General features: G+C 37.1%; 1 protein-coding gene across 1 annotated transcript; it reads left to right on the forward strand.

The window, feature by feature from the left end:
- The first annotated feature begins 247 nt into the window (after positions 1-247).
- Positions 248-20926, forward strand: OGFRL1 (opioid growth factor receptor like 1). The gene is given in 11 exon segments (XM_034648273.1): positions 248-259; positions 700-837; positions 3209-3295; positions 3443-3524; positions 6903-6981; positions 7078-7110; positions 7112-7142; positions 7248-7393; positions 11734-12112; positions 13852-14062; positions 14322-20926. Coding segments are annotated over 11 exon segments (1272 nt in total). The 3' UTR covers positions 14396-20926.
- Positions 20927-21771: the final 845 nt, after the last annotated feature.

Genomic DNA, 21771 nt, shown 5'->3' on the forward strand with positions numbered 1-21771 from the left:
CTGGAGTAGAGGAGTCACCTCCTAAATATTACAGCTAAAGCTGCCTCATAAATCTGGATGATCGTCTCTGTGTAGGTCAGGAGAAAGCAAAGTCCTCGTGCAGACTCTGTGCTGAACATGTTATTTCAGACGCCTGCAATTACAGGGGTTGGGTGGGAGTTGCTGTTTTTCATCCCCATTTTAGATAAAACTGAGGTTTAGAGAGTATGAGAAGCTTGCCCAAGAACATCCAGGGAGAGAATGAATGATGCAAACCCAAGTATGTCTGTAACCAACGTAGAACCTTGAACCTGTTGGAATTGTGACTCTCTCTCTGCTCCTTGTGTTCTGATTTGTGGATGGGTCATTTTGCATTGCGAATTCAACCCCCCTCTCCCCAAAAAGTATTAGAGGCTATATGTCAGTTTTCCCCTTTCTCTTGTTTCCCAATTAAGTAGCCTTCTCAAAGATTCTTGGGATATCAAAAAACACCAGCTTAGATTCAATCCATCTAACTAGGTCCATCTATATAAAACAATGTGATAATTAACGTTTCAGTCAATTAGTTGTGACCCCAGAAAATGGTGGACCACAGCAGCCCTCCCTTTCCCCTTTAATGATTTATTTTTCTTGTTAGTGTCACCATTTAACTTCTTTTAAAAATCTCCTTTTTAATGTTGCTTTTTGACTATCAACTCCATTTGTTGCCTCTCCCCATAGTCATTTGCAAGTACTGCTCGAACTACCTCTAGAACATACCCCACCTCCTTCATTGCCCTCATTCCTATTTCAAGTGAATATTTGACCAATGATGGCGCCATTAAGATGAGCAAGTCTGGGGAAAAAGCATCATCAGAGGTTGAATCAAGAATTTTCTTGAATTTTATATCCTATTAGACGTCCAAGTGGAATTCTTAACATATCTATGGATGAAGTCTTCCAGGGCTGCAGTCATCAGCTTATAAGAATGGTGGTGTACAAAGTTGTGGGAGATACGTGGCCATTAAGGAGTGATGAGGAATAAGAACTAAACCCTGGGCACTCCTCAATTTCGAACATATGAATAGGAGGAGGAGCCAAAGAGAAGGCTGGCAAGGGGCAACCAATGAGATAGTGAGAAACCAGGAGAGTTATGGCATCTGACAGTATTTCAAGAAGGAGGGAGACATTTAACTGGCCCAGTGCTGCTGGGAAGTTGCCTGAGTTGAGCCCTGAGACATGGTTTGGTGAAAATGGAGATTTGTTGGTGACACTGAAAGAGCCATTTAGATGGAATGCCAAGGATGAAAGCCTGATTGTGGCAGGTCATGGGAGAAGAGGAAGAGAAGACAGGGTTAGGTATGCACAGTTCTTTGGTGATATTTTACTATAATAGGGAGCAGAGCTATGGATCTGTATTTGAGGGGGGATTTGGGCCAAGGAAGGTTGTGTAGATACTATGTTTGTCTGCCAAGGGGAATGTTCCAGAAAGAGAGAAATTTTGATGATGCAGGAAATAGGAGCAACGTATTAAGGAACAAAGTCCTTAGCTGAGCAGGTGAAAGGAGACAGGATAGAAATTCCAAAAGGAGCAGAAGTTAGAGAAATAAGGTCAGATGCTCGCAGGTTGGTACAGTTAGAGGTTGGAGGATGCAGTTATTCTCATGATAATCCTGGGAAATAGGTAGGGCATGAGTCATTATATTGTTTCACAGAAGGTAAAACTAAGATTCAGTTAAGTGGTTGGCTTAAGGCCTCACAAATAAGTAGCAGAGTTAAGACAACCCAAGTCTAGGGCTGTTGACAGTTCGCCACGGTTTCACTGGAGCTGAAATGCATTCATGGCTAATTAGTTGGACTTGCAGCCTCAAGCCTGGGATTCCAGTTCCTGTGCCGTCACCGAACTCCAGGCCTTGTTCAACTTCTCTAAGCCTGGGTTACCTTGTTTCTAAGATGGAAACACTAATAACTGCCATCCTGGTATGTCATAAAAATCAGATGAAATAATATACATGTAAGTGCTTTGTAAATGGAAAAGTGCTTTCTACACAAATGTAGGATGATGATTCATTTGGTTGTAGCTTGGGCTAAATAGATTCAGAAACTTGCTAGGCAGAGCTATTTTGAAATGTGTGGCAAGGACCAGAATTTAAGCTTTTCCTTGCTTATGTAACATGACAGAGTAGCTAATGTTAAACATCAGAGAATTTGGTGTTAAAGTAAGTTTCTCTATACTTGTAGTAATAGTGAGAATCACACCACTTCAAAAATGTGCGAAAATTGCTTGGAGGTTGCTAATCCGTCAACACAGATGGGGGTGGAGGATGATGAGAAAGGGGTTGGGAGGGTGGTGAAGCTCTTAATGAATATTCAGACCTAAACTTTGTCTTCTGTTTCATCATCGTCATCTGTCTTATTGTCCTTCTGCATGACGCGGGACACAAAGTACTTCCTTATACATTCTAGCAGTACATATAGTTAGAGAATTGAGACTGATTACATTGACCCATATCTTGCATTTTAAAAATTATTCATGGTGGTGAGAATTTTTAGAATTTAAGTAGTATGAATAAACTACTGCATATAAGTTACTACAATCTGAAGTTCATTTCATTTGAGAGCTTTTGCTACTTTGTATATACATATTTTGAATTTGCTGATTTATGTCACCTTGTGTTATTACTGGATTCACAGATGATTCATGCTTTTGTGTACTTGTTATGGTGCTACAAAGGATGGAGTTTAGAAAGCTATTTAGTTTGTTTTAAAAATCCTCTTTTCATAAGTTTTATTTTCCTTCTAAGTACAGCTAAATGTTGCAAAGTTAATGACAGTTTTCTTTGTAGGATTGATTTATTATCTTAACAATTTTTTGTATTATGTATTCTAAAATAAATTTTGTCAGAGAATCACTTGTGTGACCTCTGGCAAAGTAAATGTCTTAAATTCATTTTGAGTTCTATTTCCGATGAATATTGATCTAGAACATTTGGCCTCTATAGGCTCTTGGTTTTATTCAGTAAAACACCTTAGGACAAATGTTATTGGGTTCAAATCAGGCAAAAAGAATGCCAATAAACGCTACTAGTAAGCCTCATTAAAAGAAAATTTCTAATATTGTCATTATTCTGAACAGCTTGATACTTTTCAGGCTTTCCTTATGGATGTTCCTTATTTTAAATGTTCTGGAGATTTCTCAGTGAGATTATCTTACTTCACCATGTAAATGGAATTTCATTTTTTATTTTAGGGTGGTGAGTCCACTGAAGCAACTGCCAAACCAAAGAGAAGCTTTTATGCTGCAAGGGATCTGTACAAATATCGACATCAGTACCCAGTAAGAGCATAGAACGTTTTTTCTAAAATGTAAAATATTTCCTGTTTTTTCTTATTTTGTGGTGCTAGTAAGCAAACATGCAAGAAGGGTCCTTGTGCCTTTTTTATGTGTCCATATGCTGGAGATTGATTTATTTTTTTCCTTTAGCAGAACTTCAAAGATATTCGATATCAAAATGACTTGAGCAATCTTCGGTTTTATAAGAATAAAATTCCATTTAAGCCAGATGGTGAGTAATCTGCTGTCCTGGTAAAAAGCAAACTTTAAATAATAACATACACGTAGTTGTTCTTTGTTTGTTCTGTGGTCAGTACCTTCTTAATGCATTTGTTCATTGACTGGCTTTACTTTGCTATGTGGTCTAGTCTGATGTATCCCCAAAGTTCCAGATTCTAGACTTGTGAACATCCACTTGGCAAATTCTGGAAGAGTAACTGAATTAACAATACCTTCCCATCGCTTGTTCATGGTGGCTACTATCTTAAAGATAGTGGGGGCCACTTCTATGAGAGGGAAAGAGATGAGATTTATAAATTTATAGAACCATAGAATATTATATTACTAGGAAACATTAGAGGAATCAAATTAATCCTCCTCATTTTAAAGATGAGGTCACTGGGTCTTAAAGCTTATATGACTGACTTGTCTGATCACTTGATTGTAGGGTTGGGTCTAGGATCCAGAGTTCGATATTCTTTTCACCACACCGTACCCCCAAATTATTTAGGATGTAATTGAAAAGTAATGTTTATATGAGAATTATCTTTCCTGTTGATTTTCAGAGTCAGGGGTCAGGGAGCTCCAGCAGTCCCAGTCCAGTGTTCCGATATCCTGGGAAGAGAACTCTGGAGACAGTAGATCTCCATTCAACTTTGCCAAATAAACTGCCTCCTCCTTCAGAACTATAAAATTGCCCTGGCAAGATTTTCTGAGATTCTCCCCCTATAGGGAGAGGATGCATTCACTATGGGAATACGCATATTTCACCGAGGCACCATGCTGTGGTTCATGGTGGGCATCCTAATTTTATCCAGGTCAAACCAGCAAAGTTGGCTTCTCTCCTTCTTGCCCTTATCTCTGTGAGGTGACCAGATGGCCCTGGCTTCTGCTCTTTGCTCTTAGTGGAAGCTGAGCCAAATTCACAGCCATGTGAGTCCGGGAATGAGGGTCATAGATTGCAAAGCTTTCCAAGTAGCAGGACTACATTCTTTGGTGAACTAACTGGAGGAAGGCTATCTGAAGGCTGGGTGGAGTGCTGAGAGGAGGAATTCCTGTACTGTGCACTGAGAGATGTTAACAGTTGGGAGTTAGGATTTAAGAACATTGTTGCAATGGCCAGATCCACTTGTCTTTAATTAATTTTCTGGTGTCCCAAAAGTCTGCTCTGATTTAGGAGGAAACCTCTGGATAAAAATGCTATGCTGTATTTACTAATGATAGAAACACACTGCTTTATTTACTAATTGAAATAATACTAATTAAATTATTGGTTTTTTAGGACCTGGGACAAGAAAACCTTTCGAAGAAATGCAATGATAGGTTGTTAATTTGACTCTGACTTGAATTTAATAAAATTTACCTAAAGGAATGCCTTCAAATATTAAAAACGTTGGACATGACAGTATTTAACTGAATTATTTTTGTATTTCCTTTTTTAAAAAAGATTTTATTTATTTATTTGAGAGCGAGAGAGCACTAGAGAGAGAACAAGCACGAGTGAGGGTTAGAGGGAGAAGGAGAAGCAGGCTTCCCCCTGAGCATGGAGCCCGACAACGTGGGGCTCAATCCCAGGATGCTGGGATCGTGATCTGAGCCGAAGGCAGATGCTTAATGGACTGAGCCACCCAGGCACCCCTATTTTAGTATTTCTAGTAGTGAATGAATGAATGAATGAATTAGTTAATTTATATTATGTTCAGTTAGCTACCATATGGTACATCATTAGTTTTTGGTGTAGTGTTGAGAGACTATGGACTCCAGGAAACAAACTGAGGGTGTCAGAAGGGAGGGGGGTGGGGGGATGGGGTAGTTGTGAATTTATTTTTGAGGTAGTAATTTAAAGTAATAACTTCAAGCACTGCATTAATTTTTTTGTAATCTTTACCACAAAATTTATTTTGAAATCTTACACGGTTGGTGTAGGGGTCAGGAGTTTTATCTAAGGTCACATAAAATGTTATTTTAGTTTATTATATAAATTACATAAACTCATCCAGTTTCCTCCCCAGCATATGTACATGTACACATACACCCCCCACACACACATACACTTGCCAATAAGCATAAGCCTGCAATGATGCATTTTAATTATCAAGCAGGAGGAGGGATAGTTGGAAGGGAAATTATGGGGTAAATGGTTTTAAAATGCTGATAAAGCCAGCAGTATGATTCACAACCAACTTTTTACTTAGCCTCCCAAGAGTAGACTTCCACTACAAACTGGTGATCTCTGGTGAAAACAAGAATGAGATGAATTATGTTTAGAGAAATATGTTGTTGTGTTTTTTTCTGTAAAATTGACTAAATGGCCACATAGTCAATTGTGGGGACCAAGACAGTATTAGAGAAGCGGGAGGATTTTGTTCTATAGTTGGCCCTGGAACAGTGTAGGGGTAATGGGCGCTAACCCCGTGCAGTCAGAAATCCGTGTGTAACTTTTGACTTACCCAAAACTTAATTGCTAATAGTCTCCTGTTGACTGGAAGATTTACTGATGGCATAAATAGTTGATTAACACATATTTTGTATGTGATAGTCATTATGTACTGTATTCTTATAAAAAAGTTCAAACTTATGTTGTTCAAAGGTCAACTATAATAAGTTCTTATGGGGAGACAGTAGGATGTGGTAAAGAGGGCTTAGTTTTTGGAACCAGAAAGACCTGTGTTCTACCCCTAGCTTTATTCTTATGTTAGTGTGTGACTTTGAACAAATCGTACAATGTCCTCATTAGTAAAATGGGGACGGTAGCACTGGTTTGGGAGAGTTTTGTGAAGATTAAGCTGGACGATGTATACTGTGTGTAATGCGGGTCTTTTTCTTCCGTTTTTCCTTCCTCCCTTTCCATCTCCTTTTTCATGCTTTTCTCCCTTTCTCTTCTCTCACCTTTCTTTTATTCCTTTCTTTTTCCCTGGGCTGCATTTCGTTTTGATCCCACCTTGTATTTAAAGAACGTAGGACCATCTAGGGCAGGGGTTGGCAGACTTTTCTGTCGAGGGCCAGATAGTAAATATTTTCAGCTATGTGGGCCATGTAGTCTCTGTTGCAACTACTCAACTCTACTGTGGTAGTGTAAAATAACAAAGAAGGTGCATGGCTGTGTTCCAATAAAACTTTATTTATAAAACAAATGGCATAGTTTGTCAACTTCTGTTTTAGAGTAACACTGTCTGGTAGAACTCTCTGTGATTTGAGGTGCGTTGAGTTTTGAAAAATTAGGTCTGTTACATAACTGAGCATATGGCATAGGGTATTCTTCTTGGTATAATTTTTAGGTGCTATTAGTAAATTTCAGAGGTTTTAATATAAAGATTAAGTGCTTACATGTTAAGATGCTTTCAACAATGTCTTAAATGTCTGGCTCATTTTCTAAATATTTACTACCTAGGTGTTTACATTGAAGAAGTTCTAAATAAGTGGAAAGGAGATTATGAAAAGCTGGAGCACAACCACACTTACATTCAATGGTCAGTTACATTTCTGTATCTTGAACCGTGTCGTATTTAATCGTGTATGTTTTCCAGATAACATTAATATAACAATATTATTTTTCTAAAAAATAGGCTTTTCCCCCTGAGAGAACAAGGCTTGAACTTTTGCTAAAGAATTGACTACATATGAAATTGAGGTAATGCAAGCTTATTTCATTTTATAGGAGATGGCCAAATAATATTGCTAATTTATTGTCCTAGTAACTACTGAATCATTTCAGCTGACTTTTTCCCCCCCTTAGGAGTTCAAAAAAACAAAAGAAGCAATTAAAAGATTCCTCCTGGCTTATAAGATGATGTTAGAATTTTTTGGAATAAAACTGGTTGATAAAACTGGAAATGTTGCTCGGGCCGTTAACTGGCAGGAAAGGTTTCAGCATCTGAATGAGTAAGTAAAGCCCCCGCCGTGCATTGGGGCCAGCATGTTATTTTTTCTTGGTTGGAATTCTCTGTGGAACATAGAAACAACTAGTAGATGGGCCCCGGAATTTGAATTCAAAAGCTAGCCTGAAATGCNTATTTCATTTTATAGGAGATGGCCAAATAATATTGCTAATTTATTGTCCTAGTAACTACTGAATCATTTCAGCTGACTTTTTCCCCCCCTTAGGAGTTCAAAAAAACAAAAGAAGCAATTAAAAGATTCCTCCTGGCTTATAAGATGATGTTAGAATTTTTTGGAATAAAACTGGTTGATAAAACTGGAAATGTTGCTCGGGCCGTTAACTGGCAGGAAAGGTTTCAACATCTGAATGAGTAAGTAAAGCCCCCGCCGTGCATTGGGGCCAGCATGTTATTTTTTCTTGGTTGGAATTCTCTGTGGAACATAGGAACAACTAGTAGATGGGCCCCGGAATTTGAATTCAAAATCTAGTCTGAAATGTATTTTATCCCTTGTCCTGTGTTCTAAAGCATAACAAAACAACAAGAATGAAATTGCTGGTAGGAATAAGGCCATTCCGCTTCAGAGCTCTTTCTTCCTGAAACCTCTCTACTGCCCAGGCCCCTCTTTGTACACGGTTCTTGGCATTTTTGCTTCTTTCTTGTATACAGGTTTCCACATCCCCTCTGCTAGGTTGTGACCTTCTTGTGCACAGTCTGTCATTGCGCATGGTACCTTCTTAGATTACATCCATAAGCTAGGCCTATGACATACAAAAATCATTTTATAAGGCTGAGATTGTGCCTATACATTGCTAAAAAAGAGGGAAAATTAGAATCTTCAGTATTTTGGTAAAGAACAAAAGCCCACTTTTGCTTACTAAATCCTAAAACCTGTGAAGAAAATTTTTAACTTGGTTTATTTGGAATTGATTTGCTGTATTCTTTTGCCTGGATATTTATAACTTTCATTAATACTTATACCCAAAGTTTATTTTTCTTATTATTTTCTTTGTATGCAAACTGATTTTTTTTTCTTTTCAATTATAGGGTGACTTATAAACGCTGGACTATTAAACCAACAGCTTTAAAGCATTTTTTTTTTTAGCACATTATAATTAGCTGAGTTGGGCAAGTACCAAGAAAAAAAAAGTAACCTAAGAAATTTTTCTTTGCCCAATAGTTTTGAGCATTGATTAACTGAATTTTTTGGTGTTTTTCTAGAACTTTCATCTTGGTTTGCTAAAATGAGTATAAGTATTAATGTTTAAGCCTTAAGCCTTCTTTTTACTTTATTAGTCATAGTCAACATTATTAAAATGGTAGCTTATACTAAAACACTGAAGATATGGGCATAAAGCTTTATGATCCTGACTAGAAGACCCGTTAACTCATAACTCAAGTTAAATTTGATTTATAAAGGGCACTTACCGCAGAAGCATATATGCCGCTGCCTGAGCAGTCTGGGTGGCTGTCTCTGGACAGAGTTTCTAAACCCTCCTGTCATGCTGTCAACGAAAGCTATACTCATGTAGCCTAACTGACGTGAAGGACACCAGCACAACTATCATTGTAGGGAATCGCCATCCCAGCTTCTTGTTTCTGCTTGGACTAGCAATCTTGTTTAGTAAATGTTTGTTGAACAAACAAACAATGAACAAAAGACGTTTGCCAGCTTAAATCCTCCTTGGGGTTTTATTTTCAGTTCCTCTATCCGATAGTTGGAAATAGAACCCTTCTGAAGGTTTTAGTTAAAATGATCTGGCTTGGGTCAGGGGAAGGGAGCCTGAATTAACCGTCACATTCCCTTGCCCCGTTCAGATCCTTTTCTTTCCACCACCCACTGTCTCTCATTTTCCTTTCCCTGGGTATTGCGCAGAGCTTTTATTTGTGTTTTAATCTGTGTGACATCTTGAGTTTCTTAGAGTAGGCAGGAAACTCAATATATTTATAGTAGCCCAGCAGACAAAAAAGTATTGAATGAAAGTGAAATGAAGTAACGTTCAGTGAACAAGTGACCATGACTAAAAGAAGTGAAGTATTTTCAGACACGGGAGTACAAATATATAGACCAACCACTCAGCTGTATTTCTGATTTTATTTGTAATCACCTTAGATTATGGAGCCATACTTTAGACCCTGGAATTGCTTCTCACTTTTATTTTCCACCTCCTTGTTCTTGCCTTTTGTGTGTTCTGTCTTCACCTACCTGGTCTTCCTGACACCTGCAGTCCTATTTACCACCCTGCTGTCGGGAAGCGCAGCTTCTCTCTCTTATCTGCTATGCAACCCCAGAGACTGCTCACAACTTTAGGAGGTTTTAGCTGCTCTCTTCTCTTCCATTTTGTCTTTGTCATATTTATTTCAAATCCTACTGAGGCACTCAGTTTCTTTCTTGTATACTTCTGTTCCATAATCTTCATTTTCATTCTCTTCAACCCAAGTTTTTGTCCTTTTCTACTGTTATGTAAATATTTTAAATCAGAGAGTGTCAAGATACAGATAAATGTGTACAGAAATTTCATCCTGGCCGTACATCTAAGACTGGATATGTACAACTGACCTGGTTGCAATAGAGTAAATTTTGTTGGATCATGTAACTCATCTTTGGGATTTTTAAAGAAAAATATTCCCCCCACTTTTCCATACATCTCTTTCTCAGATTTATGGAGCAGATGTTGCTCAAGGATTTTATCACTGAGTTTCTGGAGAATAGGAACTCCATACTAACCTAAGTCAACTCTGCGGCTAATGGCACATTGTCTTAACCTCATTCCAATTCACGCTGTCTTAGAAGACTCTTCCTTCCTAACTATTAAAAAATACAGATTCATAAGACTAAAACGTGTCTGCTATGTTTTACCCTTTGACCTCAAAGCGTTGAATATTGAGATAATACTTTTATGCTAAACATCCAGAAGAATGGGAATGATAAAACTGCTGGACTTGTCTTTTCCAAGGTTTGGCTAGCCTGAATCATTAAGGTTTTTCTTTTGTCCAGACAAACTTTCTTATTAAAATGTAAAACTGTGGAACCATCCCCTTCTGTCCCTCAGATAGTTCAACATCCTTCTTCACTTTCCCCAAATAATTTGCTAACTCTTTGTAAGTGAAATACTCCAAGAAACCAAAGCAGGTATATTCATTGCATGTATAAAGTTCAATGTCTGGTGTATAAAATAGGTTTTAGGAAGTTAGAAGTAAGTGGTGGTTATGGTTGTGCGTCACTGTAGGGTCAATAAATACCTGGGCTGTTGATGATGCATGATTAATACATGCAGCTGAAGAAGCCTTGAGGATACGGCCAGGTATTTGTAATAAGGCAACTATTGCCCAGTGACACAGGGCAGGTATATTATGAATTGTGAGAGAGAGGCTTGGAAAGCCTTCATCTGATAATGGCCTTAGTTTGGGAACAGAGAAGTAATTTGTGCAATTTGGGGAAAAGGGCATCATTGGAGTCCATGCCATTATAAGCAAAATTTAAAATTCTCTGGGAAAAAGGAGAGAGAGGCCATGGGTGGAAGATAATTAGGTAATTAAGTTGGGATAGGTATGTATAGGTGGCCCTTAGTACCATATTTAAATAATAACAATAACAATATGAATTTTAAATAGTATCTAATGTTTTTTGAGTTCTACATGCCCTGCATGTCTCAACTCATTTGATTCTTCTAACACTCTAGTAAGATATGGGCCATTTCCCCTATTTTACAGATGAGGATACTGAGTCAGAGAGAGATACCATAACTTCACGTAGCTGTGCATGGTTGAGCCACGGTGTGAACTCAGGTGTGACTTCAAAGTCCATGCTCCTAACTATATTCTGCTACAGGAGTCAGTTTTGCATCCTTTGTTACAATTGTTCTAGCAAGGTAGAATGGTTTTTGATGCTTTCCTTATGAACTGGCTAAAATGGTGGATTTTGCTGACACTGTAAATCATACCTTCAGCTGATAGCTAATGTTGCATTTGTGCTTGGTACCAGTTACATGGGGTGGGTACAGTATAGTTGGTGTTGTTGCGAATAATTGCTCTAGTCACATCCTCAGAGCACTTAAACAACAATCTAGCATGAGTGGGAATCAATTTTAGATCTAAATATTTTTCAAATATGAAGAACTAAAGCAACAAGGGGAATTTATATTATATATTTGAATTTCACGTAGATTGGCATTACATTGCTGCATAAGATTTTAATAACTTCTCATTTATTCTTCCTGTGGTGTCTAATATGGCTTTCAGTAAAGTCATTGTTTGGTTAGAAATATTTTTCCGATACTTTTCTTTCCCCTGCTTTCCTTCCCCTGATTTCCCCCCCACATTTTATCCAATCCTCTCTTTCAGGTCCCAGCACAACTATTTACGAATCACTCGTATTCTTAAAAGCCTCGGTGAGCTTGGATATGAAAGTTTTAAATCTCCTCTTGTAAAATTTATTCTTCATGAAGCTCTTGTGGAAAATACTATTCCCAATATCAAACAGAGTGCTCTGGAGTATTTTGTTTATACAATTAGAGACAGGAGAGAGAGGAGAAAGCTCCTACGTTTCGCCCAGAAACATTACACGCCTTCAGAGAATTTTATCTGGGGGCCGCCGAGGAAAGAACAGTCAGAGGGAAGCAAAGCCCAGAAAATGCCTGCCCCTCCCACCTCTGGTCATATCAGTCAAACTTCTATGCACAAAAAATCCAAGGACTCCAAAAATTCCTCCTCAGCTGTTCATTTAAGTAGCAAAACAGCCGAANTCTTATTAAAATGTAAAACTGTGGAACCATCCCCTTCTGTCCCTCAGATAGTTCAACATCCTTCTTCACTTTCCCCAAATAATTTGCTAACTCTTTGTAAGTGAAATACTCCAAGAAACCAAAGCAGGTATATTCATTGCATGTATAAAGTTCAATGTCTGGTGTATAAAATAGGTTTTAGGAAGTTAGAAGTAAGTGGTGGTTATGGTTGTGCGTCACTGTAGGGTCAATAAATACCTGGGCTGTTGATGATGCATGATTAATACATGCAGCTGAAGAAGCCTTGAGGATACGGCCAGGTATTTGTAATAAGGCAACTATTGCCCAGTGACACAGGGCAGGTATATTATGAATTGTGAGAGAGAGGCTTGGAAAGCCTTCATCTGATAATGGCCTTAGTTTGGGAACAGAGAAGTAATTTGTGCAATTTGGGGAAAAGGGCATCATTGGAGTCCATGCCATTATAAGCAAAATTTAAAATTCTCTGGGAAAAAGGAGAGAGAGGCCATGGGTGGAAGATAATTAGGTAATTAAGTTGGGATAGGTATGTATGGGTGGCCCTTAGTACCATATTTAAATAATAACAATAACAATATGAATTTTAAATAGTATCTAATGTTTTTTGAGTTCTACATGCCCTGCATGTCTCAACTCATTTGATTCTTCTAACACTCTAGTAAGATATGGGCCATTTCCCCTATTTTACAGATGAGGATACTGAGTCAGAGAGAGATACCATAACTTCACGTAGCTGTGTGTGGTTGAGCCACGGTGTGAACTCAGGTGTGACTTCAAAGTCCATGCTCCTAACTATATTCTGCTACAGGAGTCAGTTTTGCATCCTTTGTTACAATTGTTCTAGCAAGGTAGAATGGTTTTTGATGCTTTCCTTATGAACTGGCTAAAATGGTGGATTTTGCTGACACTGTAAATCATACCTTCAGCTGATAGCTAATGTTGCATTTGTGCTTGGTACCAGTTACATGTGGTGGGTACAGTATAGTTGGTGTTGTTGCAAATAATTGCTCTAGTCACATCCTCAGAGCACTTAAACAACAATCTAGCATGAGTGGGAATCAATTTTAGATCTAAATATTTTTCAAATATGAAGAACTAAAGCAACAAGGGGAATTTATATTATATATTTGAATTTCACGTAGATTGGCATTACATTGCTGCATAAGATTTTAATAACTTCTCATTTATTCTTCCTGTGGTGTCTAATATGGCTTTCAGTAAAGTCATTGTTTGGTTAGAAATATTTTTCCGATACTTTTCTTTCCCCTGCTTTCCTTCCCCTGATTTCCCCCCCACATTTTATCCAATCCTCTCTTTCAGGTCCCAGCACAACTATTTACGAATCACTCGTATTCTTAAAAGCCTCGGTGAGCTTGGATATGAAAGTTTTAAATCTCCTCTTGTAAAATTTATTCTTCATGAAGCTCTTGTGGAAAATACTATTCCCAATATCAAACAGAGTGCTCTGGAGTATTTTGTTTATACAATTAGAGACAGGAGAGAGAGGAGAAAGCTCCTACGTTTCGCCCAGAAACATTACACGCCTTCAGAGAATTTTATCTGGGGGCCGCCGAGGAAAGAACAGTCAGAGGGAAGCAAAGCCCAGAAAATGCCTGCCCCTCCCACCTCTGGTCATATCAGTCAAACTTCTATGCACAAAAAATCCAAGGACTCCAAAAATTCCTCCTCAGCTGTTCATTTAAGTAGCAAAACAGCCGAAGAAAAAAAAGCGGCACCCGGAGGGGCTGGAGAGGAGACAGACAAGCCCAGCGCCGACCAGTCCAGCAGTGAAGCTACCAAGCCGGGAAACGCGGAGGACGCCGAAGGTTCCAATTCTGGGGCCGAAAAAACAGTCACCAATCCCACAGAGAGGAAGGAGAGTGCAGCTCCTCCTGAAAAAGAGGAAGAAGGTGAGAATCATAACAAAGACTGTGAAGATCCTGGAACTGCAGGTTCCCACGATGACGGGCACGCAGTGATATAGCAGAGAACCCGCACCCCAGCTTGGGTAAGGGAGGGGCGACTGTGCCAGGTCTCCGAGGAAGAGGTCACACTGCAGACTTTAGCCGTCTGTGTTTGTGATTTCTGTTGTCACGTTTTGTTGTTGGTTTTTTATTTTGGGTGACCATGAGTTAAATCTTCAGTAAGAAGTTTTAAGCAAGACCCAAGGTGAGAATCATAACAAAGACTGTGAAGATCCTGGAACTGCAGGTTCCCACGATGACGGGCACGCAGTGATATAGCAGAGAACCCGCACCCCAGCTTGGGTAAGGGAGGGGCGACTGTGCCAGGTCTCCGAGGAAGAGGTCACACTGCAGACTTTAGCCGTCTGTGTTTGTGATTTCTGTTGTCACGTTTTGTTGTTGGTTTTTTATTTTGGGTGACCATGAGTTAAATCTTCAGTAAGAAGTTTTAAGCAAGACCCAATAAACGAATGTGCTCTGTAAGGCTTTTAGGATGTGGTGTTTCAAATTCTGTACGTAATTATTGCTTTTAAATGATTTTCAATACATCTGCAAATAATCACGTAGTATTTGATATATCAAATAAATTCTTTGGGAGGATTACAGTCAAGAGGATAAATTTCATTCTGTTGCCATGCTTTTTTGCCCAATTTATGGATTTATTTCTTAAGCTGGAAAAACAAATTTGGTCATTTCAGATGTGTTCTGAAAGTGATTTGGACTCGTCATTACAACACCTCAGCATGCTTATTTTTAAATTCTGGTACGTGAAATTTATGTTCTCAGGGAGCTATAATCTCCCAGCCCATTTCTTGGCCCCACTGTCCTTTTCCTCTTTCCCTGTCTCAGCACTTGCCCTCATTTGCCATTTTTGTCAGCCAGCATGTGCTTTTCTAGGGGATGTTCAAGTGATCCCCTGTACTGAAATTTAAATGGAACAGGGGGCACTTTCGACTGTATGATAATCAAGAATTTGCTTTTTTAAAATAATAAAAATGTTTTTCTCTGTTAAATGCTTAAGAACAAATTTTGATGCAAAGTCCAAGAAAAGGATTTTGCTTTTATGGCTGTTCCATATAAATTTGGCGCTTGTTTCTGAATGCAAATGACTAAAGAATTAAAAAATAAGGGAAGAAATTACCCATTTTTCAACGGCATGCTTCTTATACTGGCAACAAGGCAGTGGTCCCTAAATCCTTGACTGTCTGAGTGTTCTGTGGGCTATGAAATTAATATTATTGCTTAGTCCAGAGTATCTTTAAAAAAGAAAACAATTTGATGTATCTCTAACTTGTCAAACCTTGAAATTGAGAATAGATTTGAAATTCCATATCCTCAGGTTTAGCAAGCGCTTAATGTGTTGATGCTGGTTAAGAGCGAGTAATTTTATTTCCTGTACTACTATTACTAATTACAAATCAGAAAATAATCAGAAATGCTGTGGTGAGAACTTCAGAGCATGCATACAAATACAGTTGAAGCCATTAATAGAAAAAAATTTCACTTTCTTTTGGAGCAGAATTGGCTTTTGTGTATCTCTTGGGCTTTTAGATTCACTTTAACCCCCCAAGAATTTTTACTATGTCCTATTTGTTAGTCGTATCATACCGTCTTCTGTTAACGTTTATGATCAGGGGATTTCCGGCAGAGGATTTCTAGAGACTATATCAACAGTATGCCTTTAGAAATACTTTATTGCTTCGAAGTTTACGCAAAACATCACAGTTGCTCAAACTTGACTTTTTAAATATGAATATTAGTAACCAAGTTTTATATCATACTCCAATTAACATAGAGCGTTTTCTCATTTTTGGTTCCCATAATATCCCAATTTTCGCTTTCTTTTGTTTTTTGAAGGGAGCATAAAGATTCGGGGAAACAATTCTGCTTTTGCATTTCAGTTTCTTTTTTGTATGGACCCTCTAATGTGTTGCTTGTAGCAATGTCCCCTAGCGCTAATAAACAGTTTTCCAGGGTTAGACGGTGAGGGTAGTTGTCACATTGCGCCAAAATGTAGGAACATGATTAATTCAAAATAGCTTACCAATTTTGAATACATGAGAAAGTGTTCAGACTGCTTTCTAAGTGTAAAATATTAAAAATTTGTGACCAGATATTAAAATATTAATAAACAGTGGACAGAGACTAAAATAAGTGGATATAATCTGAATGACTTGGAAACTATAGTATATCAGAGCCCTTACAAGTAAAAACATTTCATTCAACAATTTAACTTTTAGAATATTATTCCTAATTAGGGGTTTGATTAGATTGTGCCAATTAATTTGAGAATATTTGGTCTCAAGGGAAAAACCGCCTGGCTCGCATTTAAAACAGTGGCCTTTTCCCACGATGTCATTTTTAAGATCCATATTCATATGTAATAGTATGATTCCTCTATTTAATCTGCAAATAATTTGCGAGAGAATTCTTCAGTGGAGAACAAGTGAGGGGATGTCATTCCTTTTGCAGATAAACATTATGAGTGTCTAGAATTTTTTTTCTATGAAGAATACTTTGTACAATTAATAGTTTTTTAAATAAGATCTATAGATATGTATTTATGTGGGTCTTAGATATGAAACAGCCCTCTGGGTTTGACTCTGATGTTTTGTATTTTTAAAAACTACCATATGCTTGCAAGAAATTTATTGAGAAGCTGTTTTAAAAATGCGGTGAAGCATGGCCAAATAGCTAGAAACATTATTGAATCTTTGCAAATATATAGACTTTATTGCTGTACCTTGGACTGCGAGGATATAAACATTGGCTTATTGATAAAATATTAAATTGCATTTCACGGCAAATAGATGTTATATCGCTTGGTTAGTCTAGTACATTTCTAATATTTTGTGCTTTCATATCTCTAAGGAGATAATATATGTGAAAGTATTTTGAAATACTGTAAAGTGATATATAATTATAAGATATATTTCTGTACAGTAGAGAAAAAGTTTATAACATTAAAAATATTGTATCATTATACAGTTTCATGCTCAATCTCATAAGAAACTCTAAATCATGATAAAAGTGAAAAATGTATCTGCGTTCTCTAAATCAGGTCTAGTTCTCAGTTCAAAATTTATTTTGTATAGTTTTATTTTGAATTTAGGTTTTGAGACTACTTCTTTTCAGCTTCAAGTAGAAAATAAAATGTACAACTCAGGAGTTACTAGAGAAGTTCTAAGATTTTTTTTTGCTAAGTATTAAAAATATAAACATATGAAAATGTCATTTAACACCTATCGTTGTTACTATGTTTCATATTTTGTTGTATAGAATTACCTACTTTGCTTCTAGCTTTTATGCTTTAATCTGAGTGAAAATATGATCTGGCGGAAAAGGAAAAACAGTGCAGTGTTCTGAGTTTCTTTAAAAGACCATTTTAGTAGGTAAACTTCCATAGCAAGTGGTCAAAAACTGGTTGAACTGACAGAGACTATTTGGTTAACAGTTTAAAGTTAAATTTTCCAAGTTTAAAATAGAATTATGATTGAGTTTATACTCTATGGAGTAACTTATCAACCAGGTTTTTTTGTCTTTCTGTAATTGAGGTTCTTCTAGAAGCTTTATTTTCTAACCTGAGAAAAGAAGGACATTCTTGATCTTACTTGAATGTAGCTTCATCTATAGGTCTTTTATGTCTATTTGGGCTGAGTGGGGATCCTTTGTTATAGGAAAGGTTTTGAAGATTTCTAATCTGTTTCCCACTTAGAGAATTTCCCTTTTGTCTTTTGGGGTATATGTGTTAAATATAAGGTAGGCTGAAGTTAGAATTGCTAGAATCATTTCAAATGCAGCTGTGGTTGTAGAGAATGATGACAGGTAGTCATCAGAGTATGGGTCAATCAGGGTCAGTGTAGGATCTGGAAAATTAGGAATGACATATATTGGCTTCTTTCAACTTTGAATTCTGCAGTGTTTATGACATGAACAGATTTGTGTGGGTAATCTCTAGGGTGACAGTGAGTACTACCCTGCCTCCTTCCCTGTTCTAGTTATCCAGCCCACCCAGCAGATTGTGTTCAGGGACAGGCTGTGTTTTTAGAAATCCCTTATTACTGAAGTTAATAATAATATAGTTACAAATATGAATGCCTGGAGGTGTCCAGATGTGCCTTAACTAATGTAAATGGTTTTCATTCAGAAGTTTAAATTTTTACTCCGTTGTAAAATCTTGCCACAAGGAACTTTCCAAACCGTGAATATCAGTTATTTTAATGAATTTACGTTGGTGCTTTTTCATTTTGGAGAACTTTCCCTTTGTGACAATAGCATTAGTTCATAAGGAAGTGCACTTGCCACCGTGTTCAACAATGTGTTATATTTGACAAAAAGTGTTTACGGTAAGAAAGATTAACTACATTGGTACATTTATTTATGCTCTTGCTTGATTTTGCTACATGCTATGATTTTCATTTTAAACATTTCTCAGTTACTACAAGTAATATTTATCTGCATTTTACCCTCTTCTTAGCTGCAGATGGATGCAGAAAATGGAATTCTGTTAGAGAATTATTTAAAAGTTTAATTCCAGTAGATGGTCAGAGGAATCTGAAACCAATTTTCTTATTAGAAACATTTAAAAAGCACTGTTTTTGCTTTTTTTCCTAGATGAGAATGTTCTTTGTCATCTGCTTTTTTCCTGATCTGTTGAGAATTACTGTTTTAGTTATTTGTGGGAAATAACTTCTTAATATGTTTGTTGCTTGAATTAAAGTTTTCATATGGAGGATACAATTAAGTACTTTGTTTTATGGCTCAAACTTTGCCTGGAAGTAGAGTTGAGAATGGGGACTAAGAATCAGGTGGGCGGGCATCTTGGTAAAGTGGAGCCAACACTGGGTTCCAGTCTCTCCAAAGGCATGATGAGTCCTCAGAGCTTCCTCTGAATCTCTAGAGTGTTGAGCCCCATTATCCCTGACTTCTGAAGAAGGTGGACTACCTTGGACTCCATAGACAATTTTAATAGGTACCAATTTTCACAAAATATGTTATAATTTGCTACTATTTTGTAGTTGTTTAGGAAATTGTGAGCAATTGGACACCTGCTATGTAAATTGTAGATGAATCTTTATAACTATCTTGGGAAATACTGAAACACCATTTCCACCCACCCCACCAGTTCTTCAATCAAAAATTCTTTTGGGTTGTTCTTTCATAGATACATATTAAAAAGCTTTTATAAAATGACTCAGTGTATTTTAAAAATGAACTGAAAGGGAAAAGACATTGATACCTACTTGTTACGCTGAAAGACCTTGTTAAAAAAAATCAGAAACTTATGAAAATATATTTAAGCTATGAAGTTTATCATATTTTCATTTTTAAATTATAGCAGAGTTTATGGAACAGTTTACATTTTTAAATTATAGCAGAGTTTATGGAACAGTTTACATTTACATTACAGAGAGATTAGTTATGTAATAATCTTGGTCCTAAGAAATGTTCCAGTTCTATACTCATTGGTCAAATGGGCATTGTTTTTTTCAGTGCTGATAGATTTAGTTTCAGGTGAAGAAAAGGAAAACACAAATGAAACAAAAGATTAGAAACAGTAACAAGAAACTTAACTACAGAAATAAAGATATAACCAATGATGGGTTTGTACAAGTGACAGAATTATTGGGAGCAGATGAGGAATGATTTATAAGAGCTTTATGGTAGGGATGTGATTTCAGAATTAGCTCTATGTTATTTGTGCCGAGGAGATCAGGGACTGGTGTGCAGACAGAATTGCATTGATCCTCTCATGTGAACCGTGACTTCTGCCTACTCCACAGTAGACTGAAACCTTTCAGTAGACTGATAGAAGTAGGCAAATGATCAGATACCAAGTTTAATTTCTTTGCCAGTGTGTATCAAAATAGTTAGTGGTTTTACTAACAAGAAATTAAACTGAGGGACTGGCTGAGAGAAGATTCAGTAATAAGGTTGTCTAGAAACGAAGTAACTCTCTCCCATAAAAGAGTTGACGGCATATTAATTGTGCAGTGTTACAATTAAGAAATGAGAGCAAAGCATTAGCTTATTCTTTGACAAGCATTTTTTTTTTCATTTTTGTAAAAAGACCATTTACTCACTTTCCCTAAATAAGCTATTGGCCTTTCATTAGTATTACCTAAGTAGATAGATGGCCAACTGGGTCCTGGAACGATTTCACTTTGGAAACTACTGTGTCCTTTGTATTTTAAGTATGTCAGGAAAATGGGTATGATTCTTAACAAGATGTATGTTTTACTTCCCACCCAAGCTCTCACTGTCCAGCAGCTGCTGGGTCTTTGTGCTCTCTGTTCTACTGCAGTATGAATTACAGAATGCTGTGCATGTCTGTTAGGACCAATACCATGTGCGTGTGGTAGGAGTTGTAACCAGTTTCTGGATCTGTATGGTACTATGAAACACTTATTTTATAATTCTGTAATTGTATGGCAGTGTTATGCCAAAAATGTATAAAGAACAATAGTTTCTGTTGCTGACTGCTGTATTTTAAAATATTGTTTCTGAAATAATATATTTAGAGTTCCTTTAGAGTAATTATTTTTTAAAAACTATTGCCAAATATACGTCCTGTAAAATGAATAAAAGCCACTTCATCTTGGTTTAACATTTTAGCATTATGTTAGAGTACATTATATTGATTTTGCATGATTAAAATATTTTTGAAGAGCTGGAACAAATGACTTGCTGTTTTTCTATGATTAGACATATTTTTATGATTATCATGTGAGATCAACATTATTTCCTTTTATCTTGTAAAATAAATATTTTATTTTGAAGGGCAAAACCTTATTTGCATATGAAGTTATTTTTGTTGCAAGATTTTGGAGGGCAGATCGCATGTGTAAATACCTGGATGTTTATTGTTTCTTTTTTTTGCTTTTCTCTAATGCAAAGTTTAAAAAGTATATTGAACACAGATAAATGAAAGTGAATAACTAATGGAGACGATGTTTCTTCACTAAATAGGGCTGGTCTTTTTAATAAGTCTTTTTAATAAGAGTATAGTTGACACACACGGTCACATTAGTTTCAGGTGTACAAACTAGTGACTCAGTTTCTCTGTATGTCATGCCCAGATCATTACAAGAGTAGCTACCAGCCGTCACCATACAACGCTGTTACAGTAGCATTGTAAGAAGTCAAATTTTTGACTAAGAAAAATGCAGTTGTGAGGTGAAAATGAAGAGGTTGCTCTAGATATTGTGGGACAGTGTGGATGAAGATGAAGAGGGGCTTGGCTGCACGGATCTAGATAGGCAGGAAAAGAGAGGACGAAAGAACTAAGAATAGACTGTGGTAAGAGTCAGAATGAAATGACATCGCGCATAATTGAGAAACTGTTAGGGAAAAATAACAGCCACAGTGATGAGTGAGCATGATTTTAACTGCAGCCTTTGGGATGAATTGTTTAGTAGAGAGGAATGCACGCAATTACTGTCTTGAGGGAAGAATGGGCACATTCTGGTGATAGAGAAGCTTTCTTTTCCCCAAACGTTGAATGTCTGCAGGCAATGTAAAATCCTAAGAGATTGGAGATTCTCAATACAGTGAGAAATTCAAGACTGAGTCTGCATTTCTTTAAGAGCATAAAATGTAATATGGGAGAGAATTTGGAAAAAAGATTTATAACATGTTCCTTATTTTAAACCTCA

Source organism: Ailuropoda melanoleuca, chromosome 19 (genome assembly GCF_002007445.2).
Source record: "Ailuropoda melanoleuca isolate Jingjing chromosome 19, ASM200744v2, whole genome shotgun sequence".
Lineage (NCBI taxonomy): Eukaryota > Metazoa > Chordata > Mammalia > Carnivora > Ursidae > Ailuropoda > Ailuropoda melanoleuca.